A 19,601-nucleotide genomic window follows, 5' to 3' on the forward strand; every position below is an offset into this window, starting at 1 on the left:
TAATGTATCAAATGCAGTCTCCTTCCATCTGCACTTTCTCTAACTGACAAGGACACCGACTGTGAATCAAAAGTAATATAAAATGAATGCATAAAATGTAGTGTATGCATTGATTATTTCTCTGTTCATCTCTGTCCTAGCGACAGACACTCCACCCACACTTTCATCTGTTGATTTCTTTCATTCCTGGCTTTACTCTTAAATGTCTGCCAGGAACTGTGTGGCCATGCTTACAAGTGGTGTGAGCAGTTGGCCATTTTTTGAAAAAACCAAACTCTAAAATGCTGGACATGAGAAATGAATGCTCCAAAAAACTATTTCACCAAATCAAAGGTTTGGAAATTGTTAATCACCATCATTTAAAAAAAAAAAAAAAGTCATAATTTACAAAGCATATATAAGTGTGTTGTGTTTTGATTTTTTTGGAAGCAATTTCCATTCACCATGATATCGAATGGCAGGACATGAATGGAAACAACTTGGGCTTTTTACTTTGCTCCTGCAGGGCAGCTGTGTGCTTAGTCAGCAATGATCCACCCCTGCAAGGTGAATGCTGACACAAGTGATTGGGTTCCAATGAGTCTCCTGCAACAACTTTGTCCACCACGTTTTGCCCACCCTGCCATTGTTCTTTCCTTTTACATCATACTCGAGTTAACTGATTGCAACTGATAACTGATGCATGTTAAATTTCACAGATTAAACTATCACAAAATGGTTCGTTCTATTTATAGCTAGCCTCTGTGAATACCTGTGCAAAGGGAGATTCGCTTGTTTGCAGGACTAAGCAAAATATGACACTTTGTAGAGGAGTGGGGATTCCTAATTTGTTAATTTGTAAACTCTATTCATGAAGGTGTGTAATTTCTTTGGTTAGTATCAGAGTGACAACTAGCGAAACAGTTACAGTCATTTCATAATGCGCAAACACGTTTGCCTCTCAAGTGAGATCGAGGCGTTACTACACTGAGGAAAAATGAAGGCGTTAATTGAAAGCGTACAGTATATTAGAGTGGGTGATGGGAAAGAAGACGGCGTTAATATTGAAAGCGAATATTCTGAAGAGTAAATAAGCAACGATAAAAACACACTGTCATTGTCTTCTACACAACAACGACAACACATCAGATTTCAGTCGGTTAGAGTATATGAGAGGTATAAGTGACAGACCTGTTGAGGTAGACCCGTTTTTCTGTGAACTGTCCCTGCCCATGCAAGGGATCCTCAAAAGGTTCGTTCTGGACAACTTCCACACCTTCCCCTCGGTCGCTCTGCTCATGGCTGTGTTTGCTGATCATGTAAAGCTGCCCAATGCGGTACTGCAAAATAGAGAAAGAATAATAAATAACCTTGAAAGCTTGCAAGGTGCATTAGTAGGTGTTAGTCCGGAACAGATGGGACAGCAGAGAAGTGTTGTTTGATGGCCAGGGGCTGGCGGGCTGCTGTCAGCCAAAACAAGGCACTGGTATTACAAGTCATGGGTAGATCAAGAGCCTGCAGAGATGCTGAGGAACGACAGCAAGCACAGCAGCATCTGATACACCAGATGGGACACTTGCTCGGTGTCTGAAGCTGCTACAAAGAAATTGAGCACGAACCCCCGCCCATAGAACCATTCCCATCCGTCCATCACAGTGTGAATACAAAAGACTGTCCCTGCATAAAGAAAGACTATTAATGTTGATCCACATTTGATACAATTGATAATCAAATGTTTGAATTGTATCTGGTATAATACTGTTAAAATTTGATCTCTGTTGGAACATCTCTGTGTGGAATTTGCACGTTCTTCTTGTCAACTGGAAACCGCGACCCAAATGAGGAGAAACGGTTTTAGAATATGGATGGATTGATTTGTTTTCTTTCACAAGCTTTAAAGCAGCAGGGACTGGAGGCCAGTGAAGGGAAATTTAAACCCACTACACTACCGTTGCTGCTCTCTTTCTCTGTGCCCTTTATACCTGTCAGAGGGGAAAGACCACACAATCATCTCAAATACATTTAAATATGTGCCAACTCAGCACCCGGCCTCTGTTGCGCATGACTCGAGTCATAGATTTCAGTTTCTGGCAAAGATCAATACAACAAATGCCTACAAGTCCAGCAGGTCATCAGCTGATGTTGAGAAAGATTGCAGAAGCAAGCAAAAATTGCAGCTTACGCAAGCATTTGCTGCAGCTTTATCCAAGTAGACAAGTCCCTAACTCATTAAATAATAATTTCACCATTTTAAGATTGATGAGATTAAATGCAAAACCTGAAAAAGATAACTTGGGTTGTAATGCAATGCTACAATCACAATATTAATTGTGATAGGGAAAAATGTTTGAAGCATTAGTTTGCATTAGATTATGAAGAGACCATTTTTCGTGTGTAGTCTTTAGATGTGAGTTGCAGTGACGTCTTACATTTTGGGTCACCTTCATGTTACATTTAAGAGTGGCTGCTGTGTCAGGTGTTGTTCAAGTCACTGCACAGCTCCAGTTCATTTTGTGGCTGCTCTCCAAATCTGTTTGAATGTATCTTGAACCTGCCATGTGCTCAACTAAAGGTCGAGCTTTAGCCTATGCAGTGTAATCGAGTAGTGCAATGTGAAATGTATCAATCACCATCTACAGAACTTTTAAACGACAAGGTGTGAAACCCTTACAGCCCAACAGCGTGACTAAATGCATTTCCTGTACTTGCGTTGTAGTTAGAAATAAGCAAGCAAAGCCTGTCTTGATTTTACTGACTGATTCGACAGTCAGCGCTGTCGAGCTATTAATTGAGGATTGCTGTAGAGTAGCTGTACCAAAATACTACTTGTTTAATACATCGCAACATATCATGACATTTCCAGATGTCATTCAGAAATTTCTAGAGCAGTTTTCAAACCTGTTAGACAAAGATCCACTTAAAAAAAATACTAAGCATTCCAAGTACCCCATTATCAAAGCACAGTAGCCGTAGTTGAGTCAAGAGTTGAATAAAATGGGGCAGAGGTTAGTGTCTCAAATGGCCTTATCAATCTATCTAAACTAGATTCTGCCATGATTCTTCTCCTGAAGGCAATCTGTCACATTGGCTACTTTAATAAGGCATCATCACTCTTGTGATGCTGCAAATGCAATGAAGCTGTTTCTAAAAGCAGCTGTGGCATGAAAGACCCCGACAACCTCAGAGCACATGTGAATAATGTAGTTGATTATAACTCTGGCTTTTTCACACCGCAGAAGAAATGAGGGATTCAAGGACACTGATGCAGAGGGTGAACTGAGGGTGAGGACAAAGGGCAGGGTTGGCAAAACAAAAATAGCATGAGATCAGCGTCATCACCTAAAAATTGCAAGGATGGCCGACGTGATTATTTCAACAGCGTGCTTGGCAACAAATGTGCAAACGGGTCCTTGTATAAATTGGTTGAACAGTTATTTCGTTTACAGACATTCAAGTAAAACAGGTAATCACTCGCGGGAATGATTCAATAATGAAGTATTATTGGCTTGTTCTTCTCTGGGAACGTCACAGGATAGTCATGTGGCAGTAAAAAACAAAACAAAGAGGTCAGTGCCTTCCTTGGACTTATTTGTCTGACAAGCCACTCAGATTTTTTTATTGTCCTTCAATCCAGTGGATTGTTATTGTTACACCACAGCACGGATATATTGATAAAACACTAAAGAGCGCCAGAAGGCCCGGTCATATTGCTTTAGCTACATCATGCAGTAGTTTTGCCTTACAATAATGAAATGACATAGTAATTCAGTATAACCAGTTACGCAGAATGGGTTAGTCAAGTTAACATCAAACCATTGTGTCAGTAGTCCACTAAGCATTTTTTTTTTTTTATCCTGGAAGTCAGCATACTTCAATCTTGTCAAAGGTGATGTGAAAGTATGGGCATGGTAGCCATCGGAAATTTCAGGAAAATGTTGATAATTTTCAAATTAGATACGCTGTTATGAAATAACACATCGGCTAGAACTCTGTTACACAACAAAGAACGAACAAGTCTGTAGTCATTCTCAATCATTTTGACCAACGAATGCTGGAGACCATTCACCTGTAATGCGATTCAAACTGCAAAAAAGAAAAACACACATTAAAGGTGTCCCTTCGGTATCAGTGGGTGTATAATTAACCTCCACTTAAACAGCAGCAGCAACATCCCTCCCTACTTGAATGTCATTGTGAGGCAGTAAGCACACTAATGGCTTTGCTAATCACCATACTGGGCTTGCAACATGGGTGCCATGCGGGAGGGAGCAGAGCCGCTGTTCATCTGAGATCATTTTGCCGATGGTCACTAAATCTGAAATTTGAAACACTGATTGTAACGAGAGCTGGCAGCTTCCTTGTGTGGTTTTAATTGCACCATTTCTGTGTGGAGGATTGCAACAACAATAGCAGTAACAGCAAAAAAAAAAAAAAAAAAAATGGGTTCATTGTTGCCATATATGAGCTCAGTGCTTTCTTTTGGTTTTAGTGTGTGGGTGGCCTGTAAACAACCGATGTGGTCGCATGATTAAAACCTGTCAAAGTGTGAGTGGAGGGTGAGGCTATTCCTACAATACATACTCTGCCATTAGGCAGGTAAAAGACAATGATTAAAAAAGATAAATGTGACAAATGATTATGTGGTCGAAAGCAGTGATGCATAATCTATCTTGTGCTATTATTGTTGTTGGCAAAACTATATCAATAATGTCCTTTGGAGGTTATGAAACAATTCTCACCTCTTAAAAAATGCAGTTCCACATTTCTGGGGTGTGAATAATTTTCAATAATAAATCATTTCAATTTAACTCAATTATTTGGCTTTGCAGCCTTTCCCACAATCATTAATCACATACTTAAATAATCCCATACGGCTGTTGGCACTGTGATGGACCCCCATCGCTTTGCACTTTCATTACCTGCAACGGCACACACACAAAGACACACACACACACACTTTCTGCGCACATTTAATCAACTGGGCAAGTGACTGTGCATTGGGCTGCTCTCTCTAGATAAGATTATTCTTCAGCTGTAAGCCCGCGAGTCAATAGGGGTACAAGGAGTGTAATTAGTAGGAGCATACATGACAGAAGGGTAAAGCAGAAAGAAAGGGTAAAACACGACCGCAAAGATTGCGCATGAGTACTTGGTAGTGATAAATGCAATTGAAAGTTATTGGTGCAAGCCATCTGAGCATGATAACATCAAGCAATCTGTGGCATCTGCTGTGTGTGCACTTGCAATGCCTCCACCTCCTGCTGCAGATAAACTAAGATTGAACAATGGCTTGTAATAACAGAGATCCAGCTTTCTAAAACCCAATTAGTTACTGATCTTGACATGAAGGTTGCAGTCGCGCGTTGTGATATAAAGAAACCGCACACACCTGCTGCGGCCTGCTTACACAACAAGGGAAAAGTGTGACAAGATGTCTGTGAGTGCACGTTGGTGTATGCATTCATAGGTTTTCTCGCTTTCCCTTGAATGTCTCCTCTACCATTTTCAGTCCCCGCAATGTCATTGACTATATACATTAAGGATTCACATAGTGTGCAGTCTGAACAATTAATTCATGCCCACGGAAAGGAAAAGATGTGTGAGACCTTCCTTCAGCAAGATACCAGAATCGGGTTCACAAATCACAGAAACACCCAGCTAATAGTATGCATAGTACGTATGGATAAGATATAAGATTATGCAATAAATCTTTTGATTCAAGAACAGAGATCTCGGGCCAAATCAATAACACGTTTTACAAACAGGGCTTGTCGAGAACAAATGAGTAGAACAATGCCAATCGGTCTGAAATGCGAATCAATGGACTGATCGAGTAAATGTAAAGCTCTCCAAGTTTCCATAGAGATAATTACATTTTAACTGGAGTGTTATTTTAGGATAGTGGCATTGTTAGGCTTATTTAAGGGGGGCATAAAAAACCTAATACACCCTGCTCACACTCCGACAATAAAAGTGCCAATGCCACCTACTGTAGTGGATGTGCAATTACACTTTTTATTCCAGTACAGTAAAAAAAAAAAAAAAAAAAAAATTCCTTGGCACCACCGCTGGCATCGTGCCCACCTGTCCATAAAATCTAGTTGCACCCGTGCTGAAGGGGCAAACAAAGTCCGTGCCGTGGCAGGAAGTTGGCTCTGATGAAGTCATAATTATAAGTGGGAAAGTTAGAGTTAAAAAGAAAAAGAAAAACTTTCGTACTTTGAGACTTGTATATACCAAATTTATGAAGGGGCTTCATTTTTTATGTCAGGGAAAAGCAGAGGAGGAACAGATACCTAAAAAATGGATAGCAACAGAGAAGGTAGGTGGTGATGTCCCAGCTAGAAAAAAGCACGCAAGGAGAGGATGGATGAAAGAACACAGAATAAATGACAGATGTGATGGGGTAGAAAATGAAACAGTATGAAGAGGGCATACAATAATGAAGAGAAAAATTCTATTTTGAAGTGATGGCTTTCTGACAAGCTCACCAAAAACGCAAAAACTACAGGATAATCATAATTTTAAGGCTTGGTGGAGTATTTCGCACCTGGACCACTCGTACGTCGATGTATGCATAGCATTTTCTGTGGAAAACAATACGCAGATAGGCAAACTGACCTTCACAAGCTTTGAATTTATAGGGAGGGCAGTCAACCAGACTACTGTGAGAGAGGAGATAGGAAAATTGCACCTAAACACCCTTTTTGACACTTTCAACAATGTCGTTTTTGTTTCAAATACCTTTTTCCTCCCTTGGCTCAGCCAATTTTTCTGTCCATCACAAATTTCCCAAACGTATCCTTTTTCCTTTCGCCTTCTCCCATTTTCCTTTCATCTACTTGTCATACTCACAAGCTGTTCTCGAACATTCAACTTGTCTCATACTTTGCCATTGTCACTGTGACCACCAGACTGTCAAATAACATACTCGGTGGAATAAAAATGGCCACTCTGTTATTGTTCCAATGATACAAAATAAGAATGACAAGAAATTCACGCATAAATAGTAAAATATGGAATTGTTCAACAAAATATACACAGTCTACGGAAGTATGCATATATGTATATGGTTTGCACTGTATAAAATTAGGACATTCCATTCGACCTTGCTACATAAGACATTGCACACAGCAATTTGTGCCATTAAGGTGTCACATCTTGAGACATTTGTGCACTCCAAGATGCCTTTTCACGGATCCAATTTTGTGCTTCTACATTTTGTGTCTAGACACTGTTTGTGATCTGGCACATTGCGTTCAATAGTTTTTGAAGACACCATCTGTTTCACTATTAGATATGATGTACCGGTGAGCTAGTATATATTTTTCGGGAAACGACCCTTCAATCATTTTTTTTCTTTCATGAGTGGCCTCATTTGTTGTGTGCTCGCAGTGGCTAATCATGTGGGTAAATGACTAGGGAGGGCCTTGGTGAGTAAACGCAACGCAAATGAAAAGGTCACGTTGAGTGAAGGCAGCTTTGATGGGAATGCCCACTGGGAGTGTGCGTGTGTGTGTGTGTATGTGTGTGTGTGTGTGTGTGTGTGTGTGTGTCTGTGTTGCCTCCTCTTTCATCCCTTAGTTACTTTTGGGTCTTTTTATAGTTCAACACTGTTCAAAATGTATGTTCACCTTTAAAGCACAATCCAGCTCTGGGAAAAGGTCTTAAGGCCGAGGTCTAGACCACAAATAAAACTACTATCAGAATACACAACATTTTTAGAATGAATAAATAATGTGCCATCAACAAATGGTTCTCAAATTTTCAAAGCAATACAAATCTATAGTGTTCTAACTATAGGGCTGTGCACAAATCGATGGTAATTCAAATATTTATTTGAGTGGAAGTGGAAGAGCAAATATCAAATAATACATTTCCTACTCTTATCAGAACAAAGCAAGTCATATTGTCGCATGTGCGGTCTTTTGAGTGAGAAGCTCAATATGTGTGATGTTGGAATGGGGGGGGGGTCGGCAGATGCGTCTTGTGGAGGTAATACTTGTGCAGATATGCTTGGAAGTGGGTGAGCATGTACACTATGTAATTGGCCAGCTAATCAGCATCAAATCACACAGCAACAAACGAAGGGAGTTTGCCCAGAAGACTAACTAAGTTGTACAGCACCAATAGACGCAGTAACCGATCCAGATTCTACCTTTGGTAAAATTGCAAAGTAGTTAAAGCAGCAGCGACCAGCCTTCAGTACGCCAGTGGCTGCCGCTGTACTTTCCAGTTCAATAGCTTTTAAGTAAATGAATGAGAGGCTTTGTTAAGTGCTTTGGGAATGCTATAAGCACTATATAAGTGCACTCCATTTAGCATTTGGATTTTCCATATCTGTGGAAACGTATCTTGAGGGGAAGAGTGCAAAAGATACAAATCAATTTGGAACTCATTCACCAATGTCAAGATGAATAGTGAATTGGGATTTGGGGTGCCATTCTGACTTCTAGTTCTAACAATGTAGCCTAGGACTTGTTGACAGAAGGACGACAACAGACTGACATTAAAATTTTACAGACGTCACGCACAAAGACACAAGAACAGCAGTCAATTCTTCCAATCTGATAACCAATTTAGCTTCATTTTTTTGTAACAATGCCACACATCAGTTTTGTGATCATCAGACGTTTGCGTGTTCAAATCACGTCAGGGTCACCAATTGTTGCATTTTGTTCAAGTCGTTGAGCAAGGAAAACAAAGATGTTTTCTTCTTTGTAGAGTGCTCGCCCCTTCTTTTGTAACCGCTTGTTGTGGAAGCAGCTGTCTACCAGTAAAGAGAAAGCTTGCGTTCGGTCAGACCGCACCATTATAGATCATGGGTGGGCCGGACCGATGCCGCTGTAAGCAGTAGTTGCTGTGCTTGCAGTCTGACAGATGTTTACACCAAAACCAACTACAGTATGACTGACTTCACTGTGGCTCTATTGTCTTTATTGACTTCAGCGGGGATTGAACTATTTTTAGTGTGCCCGATGCCATCTGGAGTTCCAAAACAGGCATCACAAGACAAGAGAGGAGATTGTTTTGTTGTGTACGTTGGACGAAGGAATAGAGTATGTAAAGGTAAGGTACTGGTCATAAATGTTTCTCTGTCACCTGCACAACCCTCCGCTGACTATACATGCTCTGTTCCTTCAATCTCACCCAAGGCTGACATCAACAGCCTTTGTAGTGCACACTGCTGATGTGATGTTCTTCTGAATGGCTCTTCACGCTGTCTGTCCACAGGGCCTGTGTTACTTTCTCAGCACAACAAAGTACATCCGAAACCAGCCTCAGCATCTTTCAAGATGCCAAGCTCCAAAAACCTTTAATATGGAAAGTGGTCAATAGTTAAACCATGTGTGAAGCTGGTGAGATGAGAAATGGTATCAGCATCAATATAAAATGCCAGCACGGCATGTTGGTTTTGTATTGAGGCATTCTTACCAATTCTTTTGATGGTGACTTTCTAACCCCCACCATCGGAAAGATCTATTTTGAATTGTTTTGTACTCATCAAAGTCCAAAATAGCTTTGTGTGTCAATTCAAATCGCCTACACAGAGCTCTGTGACTTTTACAGCCTCCACAAAATCTGTTAGGCCTACCGCTTGCTTCCTTTTTTTGCCACTTCGGAGTACATGTTTTAAAATGTGAACAGATCCATAGTACATATTGGTGCTGATTTGATATGAAGGAGCAAAAAAATAATGATGTAGATTAGGCATTTTATGAGGCTCGTGTGTATGAAACACTAAATGTTTGCGCTCAAACATCAGAATAATGAGAAAGTATTCATCTGGTTTCTGCTGCTGATTGAAATCTGCAAACAAAATTAGTCAATTCGCTCTAAACTGTACTGTTGCTCACTGTTATCCTTGGGAGCACGCGTTGATCTGTGAGCAGCCATCTGTGCAATTTAGGCTTTTGTGACTTTGTCCCAAATTGGCCCTGCGGTTTGTAAAGCTAACGAGTGTAGAGATAAGGGAAACTAATGCACACGTCTTCAAGTCTTCACTCAAGCGCAAACACAAATTGTTAGTCACAAGGAATTAGTGGCGCTACCAAGGCAACCAAAATAAAAAGAGTTAATTATAGTTATCGCTGTAACGTTCAGGACGTAAAACTCCTTCACATGGATGAACATCCAACCATCCATTCCCTGTACCGCTTCTCCTCACTAGTGTCCCGGGTGTGCTAGAACATATCCCAGCTGACATTGGTCGAGAGACAGGGTACATGCTGAACTGGTCGCCGGCCAAATGCAGGCCACAAATAGACAACATTTCACACTAGCGGACAATTTAAAGTCTTGATTTAATCTGCCAGTATGTTTTTGGAATGTGGGAGAAAAACAAAGAGAAGAAAGCACACGCTGACATGTAGGGAACATGCAAATTCCATACAGGAAGACCAGGATCTAGAACTTCAGAACTGTGAGGCAGATATACTAACCCAGGGATGTCCAGGTTCGGTACTTGAGGGCCGCCAATTACATGCTTTGTGTCTCCCTGTACAGTTTAACAGGGGAATGTCATTAAACTAAGTAATAATGGAGAAAAAAACAGGATGGTACTGAATTTTCCTTGGCTACTTTTTTTTCTTAAGCAAACTGTCCAGTACGCTAATGCCTAGCAACATGAAAATGACCATGCCAGCAAGAGGCCCCTTTCCTCTCAGTGTGGGTGCTCTCACTCCCAGAGTAGAAGCCAAAAATGGTCTAACTAAAGTGTTCCCTTTGGAATCCCTTCACTTTGTGTCTAAAACATCCAACTCCACAAATGAATCAGCAGCAGGAACAGAAACACAAAGACAGAAAACCACAGTTGAAGCATACAAATGCGTTCATTTGGCATTTGACCAAAACGGGATGCAATCCAATTTAGCTCTTGCTTTCCTTTCACTCATTGCAGAGCTTCCTGAGAAGCAAATAATAGATGTGATTTCCGGGAACTCATTAAATGAATTCTAAATGCTAGTGGACAAAGGCTAAAAGGTGGAGAGCTACCACACAATTGTGAAGGAAAAATCAAGGACATAAAGACACCATGGCCCAAGTGACAAAGTTGCAGTATGCCAAGTATGCTCACTGACAAGATTATCTAGCAGACATTCAATGGGTCTCTCAGTAAGTTTCCAATAAGCATTAGGCTGTGTTCACACAATTTGCTCCGTGTTTTGGGAATAGAAAAGCAAACGATACATGGCATGTTTAGCATTGCATACAGGCTTTGGCTCAGATGTCTTTAATTGCACCAACAGCTGCACAGTAAAAAAACGTACAGTACTGTTGTCCGTTCTTGCTTGGTAGCTAACCATAGTCAGGAGGCGCAAGGACGACGTTTCTCCAAGGCCGGAATTGCCTATGGAATTGCAATCGCCCCCACGTCGTGGAAGGGGGAAAGCACACCACAGGGAGACAGTGGGTAGTGTAATGTGTGGAATATTTCTCAACAGGAATTCAATTATTTTTGTTACTATCAATATTTAACAGAACATCCAAGACACCAATGCTATACTATTTTACATGACATCCTAATATAAACAACCAAATTCTCCTCAACTTCCAAAGTTTATGCAGCATATGGTAACTTGAAAAGCTCCTCATTTAAAACAAGAGTAAAAATATTACCACCTCTTTTTACCCCCTTTTAGTGTTACTAATGAGATCAAAACAGTTTTAAAAATAATTATAATACTGTCCTGTTATGCGTCATTATATCTGGATTCATAGAAAATAAGCAATAGAAGTCATTAGGACCTTAGAATTTTTGGGAAAATCAGAAGAAAATAGTAAATTTTCCTTTTCACGATTGAAATTTTTCTAGAACTTGCAAGCGTTCAGAAACACAAGATGTCATTCAGTAAATTTAGTAAGCCAGTGATGTCTGACATTCACAATGCAGCACAGTCACGCTACAGGGCAAGGCAGCCCAAAGGAGTGTGACTAAAGCGCTAATGAGCTCTTTTACCTCACTGCCTGCTGGTAGATCAATAGGACTCCCTTCACCGAGTGTCTATTTCAATGACTTGCTGAGAGGAACAGTCTGTCAAGGCGAGGAAACCAGTATGCGTGTTTGTGTGCGTTGGGTGTGTATGTTGTTGGATTGTCCACAATTTTCTGCAGCTGTCCTGGAAACAAGAATCCCAGCGACTTCCTTCAAGTCTAACAGAGACATTGCTGCATACACTTAAGTTACCTATATGATGTATTGTGGCATAACAAAAAAATAAATTACTGCTGGTGAAGATATTCCCCAAATTATAGTGACAAATATTGTTCAAATGTCATTTTAACACAGTGAGCCAAGCATGAGGTCCTGAAAATTTTAAATGTAACCAGTGACGCCTTAATGCACAATAAATTAGTTGGATTAACAACAGGGGTCTCAGTTTTACATTTTATCACAATACACTAAAAACACTGTCACAGCACATGTGTAGTAGACTTCAATGTAAAGTAAAATAAAAACATATTTGACCCTAAAAATTATTGTGGAAAAAAAGACCTGAAACGACCTGCTTGAAACGGTCACCAGTCTTGAGGAAGCATTTTCACAAGTGAAAACAAAACAAGAGAACGCACTGAAAAATGTGTGCTAATAATTTGTGCATTTTAGGAGGGTATTAAATTCATACTAAATTCCCACTAGAGAGGTTGCTCGCAACTACTTTCTTCTCAGCAACATACCCGTAAATCAAATTCGTTGGCCATCCTACTCCAACAGTCTTCCCTCAGTCAAATGGAGGCATCCAATGAAATAAGGGGGGGCAGTAAACAAACAGAGGGAACGTGACGAGAGGCCGCAGCATGTGTTTCAGCCCTCTGGACCAGTTCCCAGTCCCCTGCTTGCGTCATTCATCTCTAAAGATGCTACAAAAGTGCTTTTCACACAAACCCATGACTTGGATCAAGCTTAGAAAAAGATCAGTACAATGTAAACCATAAAGTGAATACCAATCTTTCTAATTGACCGCATGGCTGGAATCCAGACATGTAGGCCTAATTTATGATGACAAATGAGCTTGGGCAATTGTAAAAATTAATCAAAAGATAAAATAAACAAATACAGTACATAAAAAGGTGAATGAAGGGATGCAGTAATTAATATGCATTTGAGAGCGTCTGAGTCCTTCAATTGATTAAGTTAATAAAACACACACACATTCATTTAGTCTGGTTTTCAGAGGGGCACCTGAGGTTGCTGCTCTTTTTTTCCAGACCCACTGACCTCACTGTATGAAATTTAAGACTTAGAGAATAGTACCAACTGATTTGGCGCAGTTCTCCAGGGTAACGCTAGCTATCATTGATCAGCCGATAAATGTGTAACTAATACATTTACCAATGGAATTGGGGGGGGGGTTGGTGCTGTGGCCTTTTTGTACGAGTAGAACAGGAAGGAGCAGAGAAAGGAGGTCTGCTGCCTCTGCATCAGGTTCTCTGGTGAGTATGATGTTATTTATTTCAAGTTTTTATGTAGATGAATATTACTTTACTGCAGTGCGGAGGTTAGGAGCGATATATTGAAAGATAACAGCAACTGTGTTTTTTGCTTTGATAATACTTAAATAATAAATGCTATTCATGCTCAAATTCCTGAAATGCCTCTGCCTCTTCTTCTGTGTTATACAGTGTTGTTGTTTTTTTGGTACATTATAATGTGACATGACGGGGATATTAAGAGATGATTGAGGTGACGTAAATATCCACTGGAGGCTCGGGTCTAAACTCACAACTCACCACTGATTTAACAAGAAACTGACAATTCACAGAGAAGTGAGACTATGCGATATAAGCAATTGTGAACACATACAGCTCAAGTCACACGGAGCAAACAAAAGTTGCTTATATGAGGCTTCGGAAAGTATGACACATAGGTGGTAGAGTGACGCAGCCAATGACAACTGAGAAAGTTAGATGCTGGAGAGAGACAAACCACACTTTTTTCATCTTTTTGTGTTTTCCGCTAAAGATACTTTGCACCATGCTCAAACATTTGATGGGATGTTCAAACATGAGCTTTGAATGCATACAGAAGGGAAATATTGAGTGGAAAAACACAAACATGAAAGGAACATATAGGGAGCGGAAGGAAAGAGTTGGGGGGAGGCCTGTCCATTCGAGTCAAGTAGAGACAACAGATTGAAGTATTATTACTTCCTTCAAGAATGTTTTTTGTGTTTTTCATTGTTTGCGTGAGAAAGATGTTGCTGACAAACTACTGAACCAAAATGAAGTGCATGAAAACGTTAACACTCTCAATGAAATAAAGTGATAGTTATGCTCGTCCATCTGATTTCAACAACTGTCTAGTTTTTTTCTTTCATTGGTTGGAATAGGACGTGCGGCAAAATTCTAATCTTGCTAACAGCTTGGGTATCACAGACTGCACCTTTCAATTTCAAATTTTGGCATTGGCTAAGTCTTGCGCTTTTCACATTTTTTCCATTTAGAGAACAGTCAACTTCATCTATTTGCAATGACAGCATGAATAGAAAAATAATCCACATCTCAGTGATGTGAGTCAGTTTGGCACAAAGCACGTGAAAGAGTTGTGTCCAAGTGAGAGGGAGGTGGTAACGTGAAACATGCACGCACACTAAGGAATGTCTATATAAAAAGAAATGTGTGGGAGGTGATCAGATGTCTGCTCCCGCTGAACAAACGGCTTGAGCTGGAAAGCAACAAATAAGGGGGGAAATATGTGCACGACGATTGATGGATGGAAATGAGCGACTCGAGATATATCTAAGGATGCCAAAGAAGAACAATGACAACAAATAAACCAATACTCTGATGAGTTCATTAGGAATATGTTGCTGCAGTCATAAAACTTGCTTGCAGAGTCATAAATGTATATTGAAAAGAGTAAAAACATGGTTAAGTGTGATGAGAAGAAGGGACATGGTGTAAATAAAATACATTCTTCAATTGTTCAACCTCAGCTTTGAAATGAACATAACATGATTGAGATGAGAGTATTTGGTTTCTTTCCTAAAGCGGTTCAACCTAAGATAGATGCACAGTTGTTATGGAAACTCTCCACAACAAAAACACACACAGGAGGCACTGAATCTTTGCATGTTAGAATTTAGAACACCAACATACCAACTGTTCGACATTAGAAAACCAAAATACTTTCACACCTCTGAGTTTTTTTGCTTCATACTGAAAGCTGTTGAAAACAAAGCCAGGATATCTTGAGTCAAGAAGTTTGATTCTTGACTGTGATGTGCCACGAGATAATGTGATATATGTCACAAATATAATTGTTTGTATCTTTATAATTACAGATTCAATTAGATTAATTTTATGTGCTAATTCCAAATCTGCTCTCATTTTTTTGTCTAACACATTGGGCTTTCAAAATAATAATCATATATAATAAAGCAATATATGTAGTAATATATATGAATGATGGTTAGGTTCAGCAACAGTCTTTACATAGATAACTGTTTATCAATAATAACATAAAAAAGATTTGAACGAAATGAGTTAATCCAGAAGTGTGTATTAAACTGGTGTCACAAACAAAATACTTGAGAAGAAGCGCTTTGCCTTGGTCAATGGCCCCTTATTTACATGATTCAACGCACCAAACACTGCAAGATTTACTGTAAACGCTGGAAAAGTAGAGGCATTATTTTTATGGGGGCATCACATGATTTACATTGCTAGCATCATGTGATCTACAGCAGTATGCCGCCTGTTTAAGTCATTTAGCACCTACATGACTGGTAAGGCAAAGCAAGTTTATTGGTATTGCACATTACAAAACAATTCAAAACGCTTACCATAACACATTAAGCATTATACAAAGAGAAACAAAATATTACCGTATTTCCTGAACTATAAGTCGCTCCAGAGTACAAGTCGCACCAACCATAAAATGCATAATAAAGAAGAAAAATACATATATACGTAAGTCGCACTGGAGTACAAGTTGCATTTTGGGGGGAAATTTATTAAATTTATAAAATTTATGAAAAATAGAATAGAGGCAACAACAGGTTGAATAATTGTACGGTATGGTAACATTACATGAAACAAACAACAAACTGAGAACATGCCTGAGTTTACCAAACCATCCATGTCACTCCAAATCACTAAATCTAATGAAATATTCATCCTCTGTGTCACTTTTAAACAACTCCACTAACTTCGGAGGGAGAAGATGGGGTGCTTCCTCTTCTATGTCACTTACGTCAGACTCATCGTCAGTTGCAGTTCCAATTATTCCACAGGCCTAGCGCGCTCTTGTGGTTTAGTGTGAAAATTACATTGGAAATTATATAATGTGTGAATAATTTCACACCGAAGTCACTCCTGAGTATAAATCGCACCCCAGCCAAACTAGGAAAAAAAACTGACTTATAGTCTGATAAATATGGTAATGAAATATTACAATATTAGGAATTTAAAAAAGGAGAATAGTGAATAGTTTTCTTACTTAATCAAACCATTTGAGCAGACTTTGGCTATTCAGGGAGTTTGTTGCACAGGTGAGGCACATAATAAATGCTGTCCGGTACTGGTTCTGCGGACATACAATGGATCCATTAGAGGCCTGCGACGTCTGGATGCTACGTTTTCCATATGTTTTGGTTCAAGACCATTTGCAGATTTACAGACCAACACCAAGATTTAACTAACAGAAAGCCAGTGTGAGGGTTGGAATGAATTGTATCACAAGGGTTTTGGGTGTGCTATGCTGGAGCCTAAAGAGTTTTTTACATTAACATATGAACACACTCACACTTCTTTAGAAAGAAAAAAAAAAGAGCGGATTTAGATGGTATTTTTAAACCAGATGTGTAAACATGATGAGAAGCATGAACCGGAATGCTGAATGAAAGTAAACATAGGCTATTTACATGAATGTGTCCAAGCAGGGGGTGCTTAGAAAACATACTGCAAAGACCTGATTGGTGTGGTGAAGCTTAAGGGAAGGTAAGACTTCATCATCTGCCTCATTATTTGACAGTTATCCTGGGGAGGGTCTTACACTATAATCACCACAGCGCCATAATCCACCTTGCTATAGGGCAGTGGCAAGTATGGATAGTGATGGTTGTCACAGAAACGAGAGCTCATAATGAAGCGTGGACGCATACAGCTATCTTTAGCATGCTTTATATGTCTGTAGCTGGGAGAAACTTTGTCTGCACTTCTTAATTAAGTTTGTTTGTATGTTATTAACTTAAATATACAATATAAATGAAAGTCTATTCGTCGCAAAGAGCCCAGAAGAGTTTACCGAGTTAAGCCATTCGAAGAAAGATGGGTCACAGAGGTCACATTAAGTACTTGTGGTATCTGAGAGGGAAACTTGCAAACACTGCGGTAGAATCCACAATTGAAGGTACCATAAGCAAAGGACGGTAATGGAATAATGACGTTGGAATGTGGATTTTAAAAAATTTAAAAAAATCAACAAAACAAAAGTGTGCTATCAGCCAACTAGAGATGATGCAGACTAGGCCATAGCAAAATTATGTTTCATGTTATGTTCGTCATAATGACATTACAAGCACAATCTTTATTAATCCTAAATTGCCTTTTTATTTACTATTTTCTTCCAGCTGTGTGTATTATAGTGCAGCATTGATGTTTTAAACCTGTTATTGTGTTAATGCCCCTTGTGCTTTTGTCAGGAATGTGTTCAATAATTCAGAGAGAGAGAACGGGATGTAGTGTTCAGATTATTTCCACAGCAGATAATGCTTATGGAAGGTACGTATCTTAATAAAATTGTAAGTCATCCATTCATTATCAACATTGAACCTGGTTAGATGAAATCCTGTATTCTTCTGTGAAATTATTTCTTTACTAAGAATAGATTGCTGAGTAGTTTGACTTCTTACTAATCAAAACATCCGTGTCAGTGTACATAAAAATGTCCGACATACTAGTATAGCCACTTTGCTCCATCGTTCAGCACTCGCTGCTCCAAACCTCACTGCATTATTAAATGTGTTTCAGGGCAAAGGGTCTGAATGGTTTGCATAAACTCATTTCCCAAGACCATTGAATGTTCTTCCCATTTTAAGATAAGCTCGTCATAAATGCTTCTTCTTAAACTGCCCCGTGGTACTGAGTAGTTCAGTCTAGCAAATGAATTATTGTACTGTAAGGTCAAGTACTTGTAGCACCACAAAGAGCCTTCATCTCGCATCACATTCCATGAACTCTTATCATTATCTCATCACAATGAAAATGTGACAACTTTATAGAAATGTAATTATTAGCACACTACCAGATGTCTGATTTCTACAGCAAAAGCATGTTTACACCTTAAGGAACTGCAATTGTGTACTGTGAATTCAGAAAGATTAAGACAGAATTTTAATTTGAAACATTTGGAAGAAACTTGGTAAACTGCATCCAATCATTGCTTGGAATTTAATCTCTATAGCTATGCTATAATTCATCGAAAATTGATCCTGCATGCCTCACTATGAGGCAATCGGAATGAGGTCATCAACCGAAAAAAATACAGATATGTGAAAATATGAAAAGGCAAGAAAGCAACAAATAGTTACATAAAATGATATCAGTATGTTAAAATACACATACATCACACACTTTCAGAAAATAAAGTCCTTTTATTCTGGTTGTGGTCTTGGTGTGAAATAGCAACTTTTAAAGTCTTTCAATAGGTTTTCTGTGACAGGATAACCAATGCGACTCGTTTTCATTTCACATGCAATTTCTGAGAGATGAAACATTTTAGTCACAGTAAAATATTTAAGATGAAGAGAGTATCTTCTCAGAATGAATAAACACGAGTCACATGGGCAAACTTTCTGGAATACTACAACATTATTCAATGGTGTATTTTTTGTGGGGGGGTGGAGGGAGTATCTTAAAATAAACAAATAAATAAATAAATGTAGACATAGAGCCACACACACACACAACATTACATATGTTGGCACTAGACGTGGCTAGGCTAGACCATATTTAAAAACATTTTCAACCCAACAAAGCTAAAAGGAAAAAGATGGTCTCTGTGAAACAAAAACAACAATAACAACAAAGGTGGCAAAATTCTCTCATATATTGTTGCCGCATGTCATGAATGCTGTATAGCTGCCACTGCTTAGTCACGAGAGGGACACACAATTGATTATGAGGCTAAGTAAGCCTTCTGCTTTCAGTGTTTGATATGTGCAAAACCTGCGTTGTGAAACAATCGCAAAGCACACGTGAGCACAAACACAGAAGTACGTGCACATAAGGAAATGAGAATGGTTGGATAATGGGCCATCACAACACGTGATGGTTTCCTCCAAAGGACTAAATGGAAGTAAATGGGATTTTGATTGAATCACAGCATTGCATTGTATACCAGATGGTAAAAGGCATTGCACCTCACCATGACACCAAAGAAACAAACAGCCCGTTTCCTAAACAAAACTATGCGTGGAAGGAAGGAATCTGACCATGAAGGGTGTGGGATGGAGGGAATGCACCAAATGGAAAAACCTGGAGTAACCTAATGCATAGCAGTTATACGTTCCAAACCATGTGATCAGCTGGGTGAATTTGGAATGAAAGAAGTGCATCAAACACTTTAGGAAATGAAATGGTGATCCAAGGCCCTATTAAAGGATTCAGTTGTGCCCTAT

The 19,601-nt window shown here is 39.3% G+C and overlaps 1 protein-coding gene across 1 annotated transcript in view; it reads right to left on the reverse strand.

Annotated features, from left to right (window-relative positions):
• The window catches only part of LOC148399254 (cytoplasmic phosphatidylinositol transfer protein 1-like), a 36,055-nt gene that overhangs the window by 9,751 nt on the left and 6,703 nt on the right, over nucleotides 1-19,601 (reverse strand). Inside the window, exon 2 of the mRNA XM_088373916.1 lies at nucleotides 1,171-1,319. Coding sequence (XP_088230042.1) covers nucleotides 1,171-1,319 — 149 coding nt within the window. The remainder of the gene's footprint in view (nucleotides 1-1,170; nucleotides 1,320-19,601) is intronic.

This window comes from Syngnathus floridae, chromosome 4, assembly GCF_059516105.1.
Source record: "Syngnathus floridae isolate MCC-2025c chromosome 4, RoL_Sflo_1.0, whole genome shotgun sequence".
NCBI classification, from domain to species: domain Eukaryota; kingdom Metazoa; phylum Chordata; class Actinopteri; order Syngnathiformes; family Syngnathidae; genus Syngnathus; species Syngnathus floridae.